At 41.5% G+C, this 16016-nt stretch overlaps 2 protein-coding genes across 2 annotated transcripts; both read right to left on the reverse strand.

Annotated features, from left to right (window-relative positions):
• Positions 1-762: 762 nt before the first annotated feature.
• Positions 763-1440, reverse strand: KRTAP2-1 (keratin associated protein 2-1). Its single transcript, NM_001099398.1, has one exon. It carries the CDS (start codon positions 1391-1393, stop codon positions 1013-1015), a length of 381 nt encoding a protein of 126 aa, NP_001092868.1. The 5' UTR covers positions 1394-1440; the 3' UTR covers positions 763-1012.
• Positions 1441-14267: 12827 nt separating this feature from the next.
• LOC100295015 (keratin, high-sulfur matrix protein, IIIA3) lies at positions 14268-14977 on the reverse strand. The gene has a single exon (XM_002695974.5). The coding sequence runs from the start codon at positions 14895-14897 to the stop codon at positions 14499-14501; it is 399 nt and encodes a 132-aa protein (XP_002696020.1). The 5' UTR covers positions 14898-14977; the 3' UTR covers positions 14268-14498.
• Between the last annotated feature and the right edge of the window lie 1039 nt (positions 14978-16016).

Consider the following 16016-nt stretch of genomic DNA (forward strand, 5'->3'; position numbering starts at 1 on the left):
GCAATTTCTAAGTATTTTATTCCCAGTTGTTTCTTGTTTCCTAAATTCAGATTGGTTCATTCTCCACCTGGGTTTCTATGTCTGCCATATTCTTTGTGTCTTTTTTATTCCATGGTAATATCTCAGTTAACTCTTACTGTGTATCACTTAGACCATGGCAGTGGTCTCTTGATTGCTTCTGTATAGTCATTATTATGTCTAGCCTTTGGCCCCTTGTTTTTATAAACATCTACCACAGAAATCATCCTTATGCCCAACTCCTGCCATCCATTCCCCTGCCCTAAGGCTTTCAACAGTTCTTTGTGTTTGTTGAATAAATGGCATATTCCTTTGGCTAGTTCTAAAAGCACACAAACTTTCTAAAATGAGTTTCCATTATTACTTTACCTATATCCCACTCTAATCATCTCTGAACAACTTCTCTATACCTTTGTCAATACTGTTTGCATTATTGAAAATGCCATCTTCCCTGAGATCTGGACACCTAAATCTTAACTCATATGAAATGTTAGCTTCTTTTTCAATCTTTCTTGTTCTCCCCAATCGATAGCAACTTCTCTGTTGACAGTGTGTTGTACATTTTCATATTCTAATCATTGGTTAATTACTGTGAGTTTGTTTCATCTCCTGGAAATTCCTTGAATAGGGTGACATTAACCCAACTTTAATACAGTCTATGGTTTGCAGACAGTAGGCAATCAGTCTATTTTTGTTATGCTTACATTTAATGCAAAAAATAGAATAAGTAAAACCAAAGTTGAGTTTGCTGGGCCAAAAAAGAGAAGTTTATTAGAAAACAAACATGCTGCAAGACTTAAGATCTAAGAAGGGGAGAAGGAAGTTGTTACTATTACTTGAGAACAGCCCAAGCCTTAATAGATGAACCTGCATCTCCAGTTCCTAGTTGATGTGAGGTCTTAAGGGCTCAGGGCAAGAGGTTTGTTAGGTAGAGAAATGGGGGCAGAACTTTTTCAGACGGCTGGTTGCTTGCTCTGCGCAGGCAGTGCACTGCTCAGCAGGTGCGGCAGGTGGTGCGGCAGGGGGCGGGCCGGCAGCAGGTGGGCCGGCAGCACGGGGACTGCACAGAGATGGGCTGGCAGCACGTGGTGGCCCAGCAGCAGGGGCGGCAGACCACGGCCTGGCAGGACGTGGGGCAGCAGGTGATGGGGCGGCAGCAGCCCTCCTGCAGGCTGCAGGGGTCGCAGCAGACCGGGCGGCGGCAGGGCTCGCAGATGGGGCGCGTGCAGCGGGGCACGCAGGTCACGGGGCGGCTCACAGTGGTCTGGCAGGACACTGGGCGGCAGCAGCAGGGGTCGCGGTAGCAGCAGGGCTGGAGGCAGCCTCTACCACAGCTGAAGGAGGAGAAGGTGGGGCCGCAGCAGGAGACGGTCATGGTGGTGTGTGGGGCCGAGTGGGGTTGAGGTGGTGAGAGGAGTTGAGTGTTCTCAGGTGTGAGTGTCTTCCTCCTGCTCTGGGCCCTTTATATACCCTGGCCAGGAGATGATGACGCCTCTTGTTTATTGTTTGCTCAATTAAATAGAAATTTGTTTTGACTAATGGTTGCATTGTTGGTGACATACTCATAATCTCATTAAAGAACATCTGTTGCGTCCCTAAATATGGATGTATTCATGCTGTTCATCATCAAAATCTAAATACTCTGAAACATTGGAGGTGAAGCAGCTCTTGATGCTTATTTTGAGTAGATGGCATCTGACAAAACCTGGGCAAAATGGTGCTGAAGGGGCTACAATTTTTAAAGACATTAAAGGCATAAGAGTTTCTAGACCACTGACTAGATCCTACCCTTGACCCCCAAGAGATTCCCAGAAAAGCCTGCATGTGAATCAGACAGGTGTTAGACATGGTCTTTGGTGTGGATTCCTTGGGAAAACGTTTGTGTTTCGCTTGATATAGAGTTGGACTGCTGAGCACAGAAGAACTGATGCTTTTGAACTGTGGTGTTGGATGGCATTGCCGAGTCAATAGACATTAGTTTGAGCAAGCTCTGGGAGATGGTGAAGGACAGAGAAACCTGGCATGTTGCAGTCCATGGGATCATAAAGAATTGGACACAACTGAGCGACTGAACAGCATAGTGAAATGTACATGCCTTGAATAGTACTGCAGCTCATGTATTTGTATTGAAAAGGTTAAAGTTGACTTTCATACACTGAGTATTAGAATAAAATACCCAAGACTGACATCTATTTTTTTCCCCTTTTTTCCAGCTCACGTTGTGGCAACTCTGATTTTTCTGGTTTTTCTTAATATTGGTTTTCCCTGAGATATATTTTTTATACTTGTCTTTCTTGTGTATGTGATATGGAATTGTGTAATAAAATTTTTCTTACTATACTTTGACATGGTTGCTACAACTATGAAGTAATAAGGCAGAGGTTTTTTCCCTATATAATAGATGTAGAAAACAAACTTGTTTGCCAGGGGGAAGTGGAGGAGGAATAAATTTGAAGATTGGGATTGACATAAACACACCACTATGATCTGATCTGATCTGATATATAAAATAGATAACTAATAAGGACCTACTGTATAGCACAGGGAACTCTTCTCAATACTCTGTAATGACCTATATGAAAAAAGAATCTAAAAAAGAATGGATAGTGCTTGCTTTGGCAGTACATATTCTAAAAAGCAAAGACTTCACTTTGTCGACCAAGGTCCATATAGTCAAAGCAATGATCTTTCCAGTAGTCATGTACAAATATGAGAGCTGGACAATAAAGAAGGCAGAGCTCCAAAGAATTGATGCTTTCAAACTTTGGTGCTGGAGAAAACTCTTGAGAGTCCCTTGGAAAGCAAAGAGATCAAACCAGTGAGTCTTAAAGGATATCAACCCTGAATACTCTTTGGAAGGACTGATGCTGAAGCTGAAGCTTCAATATTTTAGCTACCCAATGTGAACACCTGACTCATTGGAAAAGACCCTGATACTGGGAATTATTGAAGACAGAAGGAGAAGAGGGTGACAGAAGATGAGATAGTTGGATGGCATCCCCGATTCTATGGACATGAACCTCGGCAAACTCTGGGAGATGGTGAGGGATAGGAAAGCCTGGCTTGCTACAGTCCATGGGGTCACGAAGAATCAGACGTGACTTGGTGACTGAACAACAATATTCCATTGTATATATGTACTACAGCTTCTTTATCCGTTCATCTGTCAATGGACATCTAGGTTGCTTCCATGTCCTAGCTATTGTAAACAGTGCCTCAGTGAACACTGTGGTACATGTGTCTTTTTCCTCAGCTATGGTTTCCTCAGGGTATTTGCCCAGTAGTGAGATTGTTGAGCCATATGGTAGTTTTATTCCTTCTTATTGAAGGAATCTTCATACTGTCTTCTGTAACGGTTGTATCAATTTACATTCCCACCAACAGTGTGAGAGGGTTCCCTTTTCTCCAAACCCTTTTCAGCATTTATGTTCGTAGATTTTTTGATAATGGCCATTCTGACTGGTATGCACTCTCACCACTTTCATTCAACATAGTTTTAGAAGTCCTAGCCATGGCAAACAGAGAAGAAAAAGAAATACGAGAAATTCAAACTGGAAAAGAAGTAAAACTGTCACTGTTTGTTGATGACACGATACTATCCATAAAAAATCCTTAAGACGCCACCAGAAAACTACTAGAGCTAATCAAGCAGCTTGGTAAAGTTGCATGATACAAAATTAATACACAGAAATCTCTTCCATTCCCATACACTAACAATGAAAGATCAAAAGAGAAATTAAGGAAACAATCTCATTTACCATTGTAGCTAAAAGAATAAAATCCTAGGAATTAACCTACCCCAGGAGGCAAAAGGCCTGTACACAGAAAACAATAAGACTGATGAACGCAAGTGAAGACACAGAGGGAGAGACACACCATGTTCTTGGCTTGGAAGAAGTCAATGTGAAAATGACTGTACTGCCCAAAGCAACCTACAAATTCAGTACAATCCCCATCAAATTACCAAGGGCATTTTTCACAGAATTCAGTTCAGTTCAGTTCAGTCACTCAGTCGTGTCCGACTCTTTGCAACCCCATGAATCTCAGCACGCCAGGCCTCCCTGTCCATCACCAACTCCCGGAGTTCACTCAGACTCATGTCCATCGAGTCAGTGATGCCATCCAGCCATCTCATCCTTTGTCGTCCCCTTCTCCTCCTGTCCCCAATCCCTCCCAGCATCAGAGTCTTTTCCAATGAGTCAACTCTTCACATGAGGTGGCCAAAGTACTGGAGTTTCAGCTTCAGCATCAGTCCCTCCAAAGAAATCCCAGGGCCGATCTCCTTCAGAATGGACTGGTTGGATCTCCTTGCAGTCCAAGGGACTCTCAAGAGTCTTCTCCAACACCACAGTTCAAAAGCATCAAGTCTTTGGGGCTCAGCTTTCTTCACAGTCCAACTCTCATATCCATACATGACCACTGGAAAAACCATAGCCTTGACTAGATGGACCTTTGTTGGCAAAGTAATGTCTCTGCTTTTGAATATGCTATCTAAGTTGGTCATAACTTTTCTTCCAAGGAGTAAGCATCTTTTAATTTCATGGCTGCAATCACCATCTGCAGTGATTTTGGAGCCCAAAAAATAAAGTCTGACACTGTTTCCACTGTTTCCCATCTATTTCCCATGAAGTGATGGGACCAGATGTCATGATCTTTGTTTTCTGAATGTTGAGCTTGAAGCCAACTTTTTCACTCTCCACTTTCACTTTCATCAAGAGGCTTTTGAGTTCCTCTTCACTTTCTGCCATAAGGGTGGTGTCATCTGCATATCTGAGGTTATTGATATTTCTCCCGGCAATCTTGATTCCAGCTTGTGCTTCTTCCAGTCCAGCGTTTCTCATGATGTACTCTGCATAGAAGTTAAGTAAGCAGGGTGACAATATACAGCCTTGACGTACTCCTTTTCCTATTTGGAACCAGTCTGTTGTTCCATGTCCAGTTCTAACTGTTGCTTCCTGACCTGCATATAGGTTTCTCAAGAGGCAGGTCAGGTGGTCTGGTATTCCCATCTCTTTCAGAATTTTCTACAGTTTATGTGATCCACACAGTCAAAGGCTTTGGCATAGTCAATAAAGCAGAAATAGATGTTTTTCTGGAACTCTCTTGCTTTTTCCATGATCCAGTGGATGTTGGGAATTTGATCTCTGGTTCCTCTGCCTTTTCTAAAACCAGCTTGAACATCAGGAAGTTCATGTTTCACCTACTGCTGAAGCCTGGCTTGGAGAATTTTGAGCATTACTTTACTAGTGTGTGAGATGAGTGTAATTGTGCTGTAGTTTGAGCATTCTTTGGCATTGCCTTTCTTTGGGATTGGAATGAAAACTGACCTTTTCCAGTCCTGTGGCCACTACTGAGTTTTCCAAATTTGCTGGCATATTGAGTGCAGCACTTTCACAGCATCATCTTTCAGGATTTGAAATAGCTCAACTGGAATTCCATCACCTGCACTAGCTTTGTTCGTAGTGATGCTTTCTAAGGTCCACTTGACTTCACATTCCAGGATGTCTGGCTCTAGGTTAGTGATCATACCATTGTGATTATCTTGGTCGTGAAGATATTTTTTGTACAGTTCTTCTGTGTATTCTTACCACATGTTCTTAATATTTTCTGCTTCTGTTAAGTCCATACCATTTCTGTTCTTTATCGAGCCCATCTTTGCATGAAATGTTCCCTTGGTATCTCTAATTTTCTTGAAGAGATCTCTAGTCTTTCCCATTCTGTTGTTTTCCTCTATTTCTTTGCATTGATCGCTGAGGAGGGCTTTCTTATCTCTCTTTGCTACTCTTTGGAACTCTGCATTCAGATGCTTATATCTTTCCTTTTCTCCTTTGCTTTTCACTTCTCTTCTTTTCACAGCTATTTGTAAGGCCTCTTCAGACAGCCATTTTGCTTTTTTGCATTTCTTTTCCATGGGGATGGTCTTGATCCCTGTCTCCTGTACAATGTCACGAACCTCCATCCATAGTTCATCAGGCACTCTATCAGATCTAGTCCCTTAAATCTATCTCTCACTTCCACTGTATAATCATAAGGGATTTGATTTAGGTCATACCTGAATGGTCTAGTGGTTTTGCCTACTTTCTTCAAATTTACGTCTGAATTTGGTAATAAGGAGTTCATGATCTGAGCCACAGTCAGCTCCTGGTCTTGTTTTTGTTGACTGTATAGAGCTTCTCCATCTTTGGCTGCAAAGAATATAATCAATCTGATTTCGGTGTTGACCATCTGGTGATGTGCATGTGTAGAGTCTTCTCTTGTGTTGTTGGAAGAGGGTATTTGCTATGACCAGTGCATTCTCTTGGCAAAACTCTATTAGTCTTTGCCCCGCTTAATTCCGTATTCCAAGGCCAAATTTGCCTGTTACTCCAGGTGTTTCTTGACCTCCTACTTTTGTATTCCAGTCCCCTATAATGAAAGGACATCTTTTTTGGGTGTTAGTTCTAAAAGGTCTTGTAAGTCTTCATAGAACCATTCAACTTCAGCTTCTTCAGCGTTACTGGTTGGGGCATAGACTTGGATTACTGTGATACTGAATGGTTTGCCTTGGAAACGAACAGAGATCATTCTGTCATTTTTGAGATTGCATCCAAGTACTGCATTTTGGACTCTCTTGTTGACCATGATGGCTACTCCATTTCTTCTAAGGGATTCCTGCCCACAGTAGTAGATATAATGGTTATCTGAGTTAAACTCACCCATTCCAGTCCATTTCAGTTCGGTGATTCCTAGAATGTCGATGTTCACTCTTGCCATCTCCTGTTTGACCACTTCCAATTTGCCTTGATTCATGGACCTAACATTCCAGGTTCCTATGCAATATTGCTCTTTACAGCATCGGACCTTGCTTCTATCACCAGTCACATCCCCAACTGGGTATTGTTTTTGCTTTGGCTCCATCCCTTCATTCTTTCTGGAGTTATTTCTCCACTGATCTCCAGTAGCATATTGGGTACCTAGTGACCTGGGGAGTTCCTTTTTCAGTATCCTATCATTTTGCCTTTTCATACTGTTAATGGGTTTCTCAAGGCAAGAATACTGAAGTGGTTTGCCATTCTCTTCTCCAGTGGACCGCATTCTGTCAGACCTCTCCACCACGACCCGTCTGTCTTGGGTGGCCCCACACGGCATGGCTTAGTTTCATTGAGTTAGACAAGGCTGTGGTCCTAGTGTGATTAGAATGACTAGTTTTCTGTGAGTATGGTTTCAGTGCGTCTGCCCTCTGATGCCCTCTTGCAACACCTACCGTCTTACTTGGGTTTCTCTTACCTTGGATGAGGGGTATCTCCTCACCACCGCCCCTCCTGACCTTGAACGTGGAATAGCTCCTCTAGGCCCTCCTGCACCTGCGCAGCCACTGCTCCTTGGACGTGGGGTAGCTCCTCCCAGTCGCTGCCCCTGGCCTCGGGCCGGGGTTGCGGGCGTCGTGTATCTCCTCCCAGATGCCACCCCTGACCTCAGACATGGGGTAGCTCCTCTCAGCTGCCACCCCTGACCTTGGACATGGGGTAGCTCCTCTCGGCCGTTCCTACACCGCCGCAGCCTGGCATTCTCGGCCGCTGCCCCTGACCTCGGATGTGGGGTACCTCCTCCTGGCCACCACCCCTCGGGTATGGGGTCCTCCCGGCTTCTGCCTCTGACCTCGGACGTAGGGTAGCTCCTCTCGGCCGCGCTTGTGTGTGGTCGCAGCCGCCTGCGCTTTCATTTCATGCAAAGATGGGCACAATAATGGACAGAAACAGAAGCAGAAGATATTAAGAAGAGGTGATAAGAATACACAGAAAGACTATACAAAAAAGATCTTAATGACCCAGATAACCATGATGGTGCAAACACTCACCTAGAGCCAGACATCCTGGAATGTGAAGTCAAGTGGGCCTTAGAAGCATCACTACAAACAAAGCTAAGTGAGGGTGATGGAATTTCAGCTGAGCTATTTCAAGTCCCCAAAGTGCTGCACTCAGTATGTCAGCAAATTTGGAAAACTCAGCAGTGGTCACAGGATTGGAAAAGGTCAGTTTTCATTCCAATCCCAAAGAAGGGCAATGCCAAAGAATGTTCAAATTACAGCAGAATTGCACTCATCTCACACGCTAGCAAAGTAATGCTGAAAATCCTCCAAGCTATGCTTCAATAGTAGATGAACTGAGAACTTCCAGATGTTCAAGCTGGTTTTAGAAAAGGCTTAGGAACCAGAGATCAAATTGCCGACATCCACTGGATCATAGAAAAGATAAGAGAATTCCAGAAAAACATCTACTTCTGTTTCATTGACTGTTTAGGTTTGATTTTGACTGTGTGGATCAAAACAAACTGTGGGAAAATCTTAAAGAGATGGGAATACCAGACCACCTACCTGACTCCTGAGAAATCTTTATGCAGGTCAAAAACCTAGAGGGGTGGGATGGGTAGGGAGATGGGAAGGAGTTTCAAAAGGGAGGGAATATATGTATCCCTATGGCTGATTCTTGTTGAGGTTTGACAGAAAAGAGCAAAATTCTGTAAAGCAATTATCCTTCCAAAAAAAAAAGTAAAAAAGAAACAGAACCAGGCATGAGACAATGGACTGGTTCAAAATTGGAAAAGAAATTCATCAACACAATATATTGTCACCCTGCCTATTTAACTTATATGCAGAGTACATCATGTGAAATGTTGGAGTGAATGAAGTATAAGCTGGAATCAAGATTGCCAGGAGAAATATCAATAACAGATGATGCCCCCCTTATGGCAGAAAGTGAAGAGGAATTAAAGAACCTCTTGATGAAAGTAAAAGAGAAGAGTGAAAAACCTGGTTTAAAACTCAACATTCAATAAACAAAGATCCGGCATCTGGTCCCATCAATTCATGGCAAATAGATGGGGACACAATGGAAATAGTGAGAAACTTCATTTTCTTGGGCTCCAAAATCACTGCAGATGGTGATTACAGTCATGAAATTAAAAGACACTTGCTCCTTGGAAGAAAAGCCATGATCCACCTAGACAGCAGAGACATTACTTTGCCAATAAAGGTCCATCTAGTCAAAGCTATGGTTTTTCCAGTAGTCATGTATGGATGTGGGATTTGGACCATAAAGAAAGCTGAATGCTGAAGAATTGATGGTTTTGGACTGTGGTGTTGGAGAAGACTCTTGAGAGTCCCTTGGACTGCAGGGAGATCAAACCACTCAATCCTAAAGGAAATCAGTCCTGAATATTCATTGGAAGGACTGTTGATGAAGCTGAAGCTCCAATACTTTGGCTACCTGATGCAAAGAACCAGCTCTTTGGAAAAGACCCTGATGCTGGGAAAGATTGAAGGCAGGAGGAGATGGACACAACAGAGGGTGAGATGGTTGGATGGAATCACCAACTGGATGGACATGAGTTTGAGTAAGCTCTGGGAGTTGGTGATGGACAGGGAAGCCTGGTGTGTTGCAGTCCATGGGGTCACAAAGAGTCAGACATGACTGAGCAACAGAACTTAACTGACATATAGCTGTGTAATTTTAAGGTGCATGTTGTGATGATTTGATATATGTCTATATTGCAAAACGTTTACCACAGTAAGGCTAGTTAACACATTCTTTCCCTTACCTAATTGTCATTTCATTATTGTTGTTATGATGAGGATATTAAAGCTGTACTCTCAGAGTACCTTTCAAGTATACAGTATGCAGTTGACTCTTGAACAACACAGGTTTAGACTGCATGGGTCTACTTATATGGAAATCGTTTTCAGTCATAAATGCTATAGTGACACATGACCTGTGGTTGGTTTCATCATGGATATGGAGGAACTGAAAGTACAGAGGAACCATAGATATGAAGTCTTGGATATGGAGGGCAGAATATAAATTGTACTTGGATTTTGACTGTGCAGAGTGTCAGTGCCCCTAACCCCAGAGTAGTTCAAGGGTCAGTCATAGTATTGTTAACTATAGTCACCATGCTGTACATTAGATCCTTGGAATTATTCATCTCATAACTGAAAGTTTGTGCCTTTGGACCCAAATCTCATTTCTTCTACCCCTCAGCCCTTGGTAACTACTTTTCTACTCTATGTTTCTTTGAGTCTGATGGTTTTAATTCCATGTATAAGTGAAATCATTGCAATATATGCTTTTCTCATGTCCAACTTATTTCATTCAGCATTATGCCTTCAAGTTTCACCCCTGTTATCACAAAAGGCAGGATTTCCTTATTTTTGTGACTATTTTATATATATACGTGTGTGTGTGTGTATGTGTATGTATATATATATATATATATATATATATAATATAGCCTAATTAACAACTAATTTTATTTAGTCATTCATCTGTTGGACATTTAGGTTGTCTCAGTGTCTTAGCTATTGTAAATTACTGTTGTGAACATGAGAATGTGGAAATCTCTTTGAGATAGTGATTTCATCTTCTTTGGATGTATACCAAGAAGTGGAATTGCTGGATCATAGAGTAGTTCTATTTTCAGTTTTTTGAAGAACCTCCGAACTGTTTTCCATAGTAGCTGTAGCAATTTACACACCCCCCCCCCAAATAACAGGGTGCCAAAGTTCCCTTTTCTCCATATCATCACACTAGCATTTGTTATCTCTTGTCTTTTTGAGAATATCCATTCTAACAGGTGTGAGGTGATATCACACTGTGGTTTTGATTGGCATTGCCCTGGTGATTAGCAATGTTGAACATCTTTTCAACATGTACTTGTTGACCATCTATATGCCTTCTTTGAAAAAATGTTTACAAATCCTCTGCTTATTTTTTAAGTGAATTGGTTTTCTTCTGTCTTTTGTTTTAGTCTGTTGCTATTTACTTGTCGGAGTTCCTTGTGTTCTGTGGATACTAACTGCTTATCAGATACACAGTTTGCAAATAGTTCCTCCCATTTAGTGGTTGCCTTTTCATTTGTAGATGGTTTCTTCTGCTCCATAGAAACTTTTTAGTTTGATGTAGTCCCATCTGCTAATTTTTGCTTTTATTGCTTGTGCTTTATTCTTCTCAAGGCACATTGTCTAATAATCAAATTTTCCTGTTGCTGGGGGTGAGGTGTCTTCATAATCATCACATTTTGGGCAAGGAGAACCTCTTCAGAGGATAATCTCAGGTAAGAAGACTCATTTCTCTACTCTAAACACTTCTGATCCAAAACTGTTCTAAGATGACTTTTTTCTTTCTTTTATAAAGATATACAAAGAATGAGAGGCCATGACCCCTTCAGTAAATAATTCCAGTGTTTTCAGCCGAGGATACTCATCCTACCCCACACCCAAGTTTCATTTCCTGGCAGAGAAAAAATGGGTCATGTGTGAATAATTCATACCACTGAGCTCTGTGATTTGACACTGGTGGCAAGTCATGTGCTATTTTTTGATGCCACTTATTCTAAAACCAGACAACACTCATCGAAAACTTTGCAACTTACCGACTATGTGTCTTTGGGCCATATGGGATAATAACAGATGTGTAATCAAGGTTGTTGTGAAGGTTAAATGAGCTAATAATTTTGTCAAGCACTAAGAACAGTGCCTGGCACTTAGTGTCTTATATTTATTGAGTTAGTAAATATATTTTAATAGGTATTGTTTCAGTGGTGCTTTATAAGCTCTAAATTTTGAATTTAGAACAAAGATGAATGGTGTTTGATATGGTAAGTAGCCAGTTCTCTGCTCCATCACCAAAAAATACATATTAAATAGGATTATTCAGTGGGGGATTTCATCAATCATGTAAAATAAAAATATCTTGAAGGAAGATATTAGAATTCCCTCTATTTGAGCACCAACCCTATGTAAAGCGGAGTCAGGCTACTGTAGAACAGATGAGAAGAACATGTGTCAGAATTGTGGATAGTGACACTAACCCTATAGAGAGTCCCACAGCCCATGCAACAGAGGGAGGTCTTAAAAAACAACCATAAAAGAAAAGGCTTAAAATTTAGACAGGTTCTTAGTGATGATGGACAACACATTTTGCATAATGAATGCTAGGGCTTTATTTAACAGTATCATTCAACAACCACATTATGAGCAAATTTTAACATGAAAAATACCATCTTGTGTTCTCAATTCTCAGTTGCTATACAAAAGGAGAAAAGCAATTGCACATGTAATCAAAAACAGCCAGCAATTTTTAACAATTTTTATTGGTACATATTGAAAGTGGACCTTACTTTATGCCATTGGGATGATCCTAAAAAGTTAAAATATGATTTCAATGTTTAATAATTTGATCACATTTTAAAGACCTCAGAGAAGTCCACTATTTACAACATAATGGCATACTCTTCTATATATAATAAAAGACTTCTTTAGGAGTACAAACAGATGCTCTCTAACTTATCTGCTTTAAATTCATTTAGACTTTGATAAATATGTTTTTAAAAAGCCTAGCATAATCATAAGAAAGTTTTAAATAATTTCCCCCAGAATAGATATGTTTTAATAGTCCATTTCATTAAAAGTAAAATGTGTGTTCATTTTTTAAAATAATTAAGAAACATATGAAGAAGAAAATATTAATTCCCAGTGACTGTTAGATTTTTGTTGCATAATGTTCCAGGTATATTTTTAGGTATAAAAACACACAGACACAGACATACAGAACACACTTTTTCTTCATAAGATAGTTTAATATTTTATAGCTTACTTATTTTTTACTTAAAAGTGACAGGACAATTGTATGCAGTTTCCTAATAGGTTTACAGTCTTCAACTATTTTTGGTAATGCTGATATTACGTATTATTTGACTTTTTTCTTATTTATATCTCATCTCCCTAAGTAGATTATAACCTCTTTGAAGCAGGAACTCTGTTTTATTCCTTTATCTTCCTTCAGGGCAAGTCAACTCAGTGCCCTATTCATAGTAGATATTCAATAAATACCTGTAGATAGGCAGTGATTTATTTGACTGGAAGATGCCATAAATGGCCAATTCCTGAGCATCAAAATAAGCAACTCTCAAAAGCCAGTGTGGATTTAATATCCACACTAGTTGACATTGTGAATAATAGTCTAAATAATAATCAGATCTGTAATATATAGAAGGGAGTGTATTACATGAAGAAGTAGTCATACTTGGTCACAAAATACAAAACAGTTCCCTTGGGCAGAGGAACGTGTTTCTGATCATACTAAGGTGAAATGTTTGGCCTAAAGGCTTAATATCAGGGACCTTACATTCTCTTGGGTCTTTTCTGAACATCAGTAGTTATAATTACATTAAGAAACATAGGGAGCTTCCCTGGTGGTCCAGCGGTTAAGAATCTGCCTTGCAATGCAGGGAACATGGGTTCAATCTCTGGGCAGGGAACTAAGATCGATGTACAGCGGAGCATCTAAGCCTGTGTGCCCCAACTATTGAGCCCACAGACTACAGCTAGAGAGTCTGTGGTCCACAAAGAAAGATCCTGCACGCGGCAACTAAGACCCATGCAGCCAAATACATAAATAAATATTAAAAAAGAAAGAAACTTATTTGATCTTTCATTACTCATTGCTCTTTAACTTGAGGAAATTCTTTTTTAAAAAATTTTTATTTTTAACTTTACAATATTGTATTTGTTTGCCATATAGCTCTTTAACTTCAAAAATGGACAATTGGCCAGATGCTGCTCAAAGTTTCTTCTGCCTCTTTCTATGATGTGCTGCTACTGCTGCTGCTAAGTTGCTTCAGTCATGTCTGACTCTGTGCGACCCCATAGATGGCAGCCGACCAGGCTCCTTCATCCCTGGGATTCTCCAGGCAAGAACACTGGAGTGGGTTGCCATTTCCTTCTCCAATGTATGAAAGTGAAAAGTGAAAGTGAAGTCATTCAGCCGTGTCCAACTCGTAGTGACCCCATGAACTGCAGGCTACCAGGCTCCTCTGTCCATGGGATTTTCCAGGCAAGAGTACTGGAGTGGGGTGCCATTGCCTTCTCCCTATGCTGTGCTAACAGGTGTCATTTCCGTGAATGAATACTCAGACTGGGAATATAAGTGGTAACCCGATGTAGACTCCTTACTGGTCACTACTGAAGACCATTTCTCAGGTGTTTGGTACCTACCCGTCTGAACTGTAGGCATTGGTGACTTGGAGACGTAGCTGTTCCTATCTTCGTAATCAGCTACTGTGTCTTATAAATGCCATTTACAATGATAATGAGGAAACTACCCAGATTTTGGCTATTTTAGAGAAGAACAAGAGGATTATTTCCTATCTTGCTTTGGATATCTCTGGAAAATAGAGACAGAATCTAATGAAAGGAAATATCACAGACACCATGATTTCTATGCCGAAAGTGTTAAGTTTATTAGAGAACCAACAACACAATATAGGAGTGAGCAGGGGTCGTGGGAGGACAGGATATTTTTCATCATTTGAAAAGGGTGCCGCCTAGTTTGAAGAGAGGAGGAATGGGCTTCTCAAGAAATGAGGTGGTTCTGCTGTGAAGCTGTGGGACAGCAGGATAGACCCCGCCATCTCCCTAATGATGATGCGCGCCTAGGAAGCTCTGCTCAGCAGCAGGGGGAGGTCCTGAAGGTGCGGCAGGTGGTGCGGCAGGGGGCGGGCCGGCAGCAGGTGGGCCGGCAGCACGGGGACTGCACAGAGATGGGCTGGCAGCACGTGGTGGCCCAGCAGCAGGGGCGGCAGACCACGGCCTGGCAGGACGTGGGGCAGCAGGTGATGGGGCGGCAGCAGCCCTCCTGCAGGCTGCAGGGGTCGCAGCAGACCGGGCGGCGGCAGGGCTCGCAGATGGGGCGCGTGCAGCGGGGCACGCAGGTCACGGGGCGGCTCACAGTGGTCTGGCAGGACACTGGGCGGCAGCAGCAGGGGTCGCGGTAGCAGCAGGGCTGGAGGCAGCCTCTGCCACAGCTGAAGGACGAGAAGGTGGGGCCGCAGCAGGAGACGGTCATGGTGGTGTGTGGGGCTGAGTGGGGTTGAAGTGGTGAGAGGAGTTGAGTGTTCTCAGGTGTGAGTGTCTTCCTCCTGCTCTGGGCCCTTTATATACCCTGGCCAGGAGATGATGGCCCCCACGACACATAATCATTTCCTTGTATTTGTTTATTCCTTCTGAAATAGCCTTGGCAAGGTTAGTAAGTTCCCTAGACATTTTTTCCAGATGCTCAAGTACTCATAAAAGACTGTTTTCCTTATTTAATGAAGACTCATTATATTTTTCTATTTATGGTTCAAATATGAATTTAATGACCCTGACTTCAAAGTGTCCAATTATCTTCATAATTCAGTGATGCCTTTGCCAATTGATGTTTTGATAACATGAGACTGGTTGTCATGTTCTTACTAATAGTGGAAGTGAATTCCCCAACTTATGAGTATCCTTTAACACTGTTAAGCTTCATGGGCAAAGCAAGTTCAGAAAAATACTATAGAGATATTTTGTTTGTCAGCAAAAGAAGAAGTTTTCTGTCTACTTTTTGCAGCTACAGGAATGCATCTTAGGTAAACTATCATCAGTAGCTTTCCCCCCAAGTTTTTTAGTGCTAAAATACACATAACATAAAATTTACTGTTGTAATCATTTTTTGTGTGTACAGTTCAGTGGCATTAAGTACACCCACATCGCTGTGCCACCATCAGCACTCTTCATCACCAGAACTCTTTCATCTTGCAAAACTGAAATCCTGTACCCATTAAACAATGGCTCCCCATGACCCTCTCTCCCCAGCCCCTGGACATCTTCAGTGTAACTTTAAAAAAATCTCCCCTTTCCCCCCTGACATCCCATAAATATTGTTTCCAACACAAATATTGGTCCTAGCTAAAGGACCATAGTCAAGTCAATTATCTGGTATCTTACGTGTAAAATGTGGAATATAAACCCAGCTTCTGGAAAGCACCATTCTACTGTTACTATGTGTTTAGCTTTTTTTGGTCTTAGGTACATGCTTATTAATTTCCATTAGTTGTATCTTTCCAAATCATGGTAAATTTTATGTAATTTTCATGATAGCCAGAATCATTGCGTTCTAACCAAATTCTAAGCATTATACTAAAAGAAATAAATGGATTAA

This window comes from Bos taurus, chromosome 19, assembly GCF_002263795.3.
Source record: "Bos taurus isolate L1 Dominette 01449 registration number 42190680 breed Hereford chromosome 19, ARS-UCD2.0, whole genome shotgun sequence".
Taxonomy (NCBI): Eukaryota; Metazoa; Chordata; class Mammalia; order Artiodactyla; family Bovidae; genus Bos; species Bos taurus.

Excerpts from the sequence above, each read along its gene's own strand:
- KRTAP2-1 (NM_001099398.1), bottom strand. The coding sequence starts at position 1,393 with ATGACCGTCTCCTGCTGCGGCCCCACCTTCTCCTCCTTCAGCTGTGGT.
- LOC100295015 (XM_002695974.5), bottom strand. The coding sequence starts at position 14,897 with ATGACCGTCTCCTGCTGCGGCCCCACCTTCTCGTCCTTCAGCTGTGGC.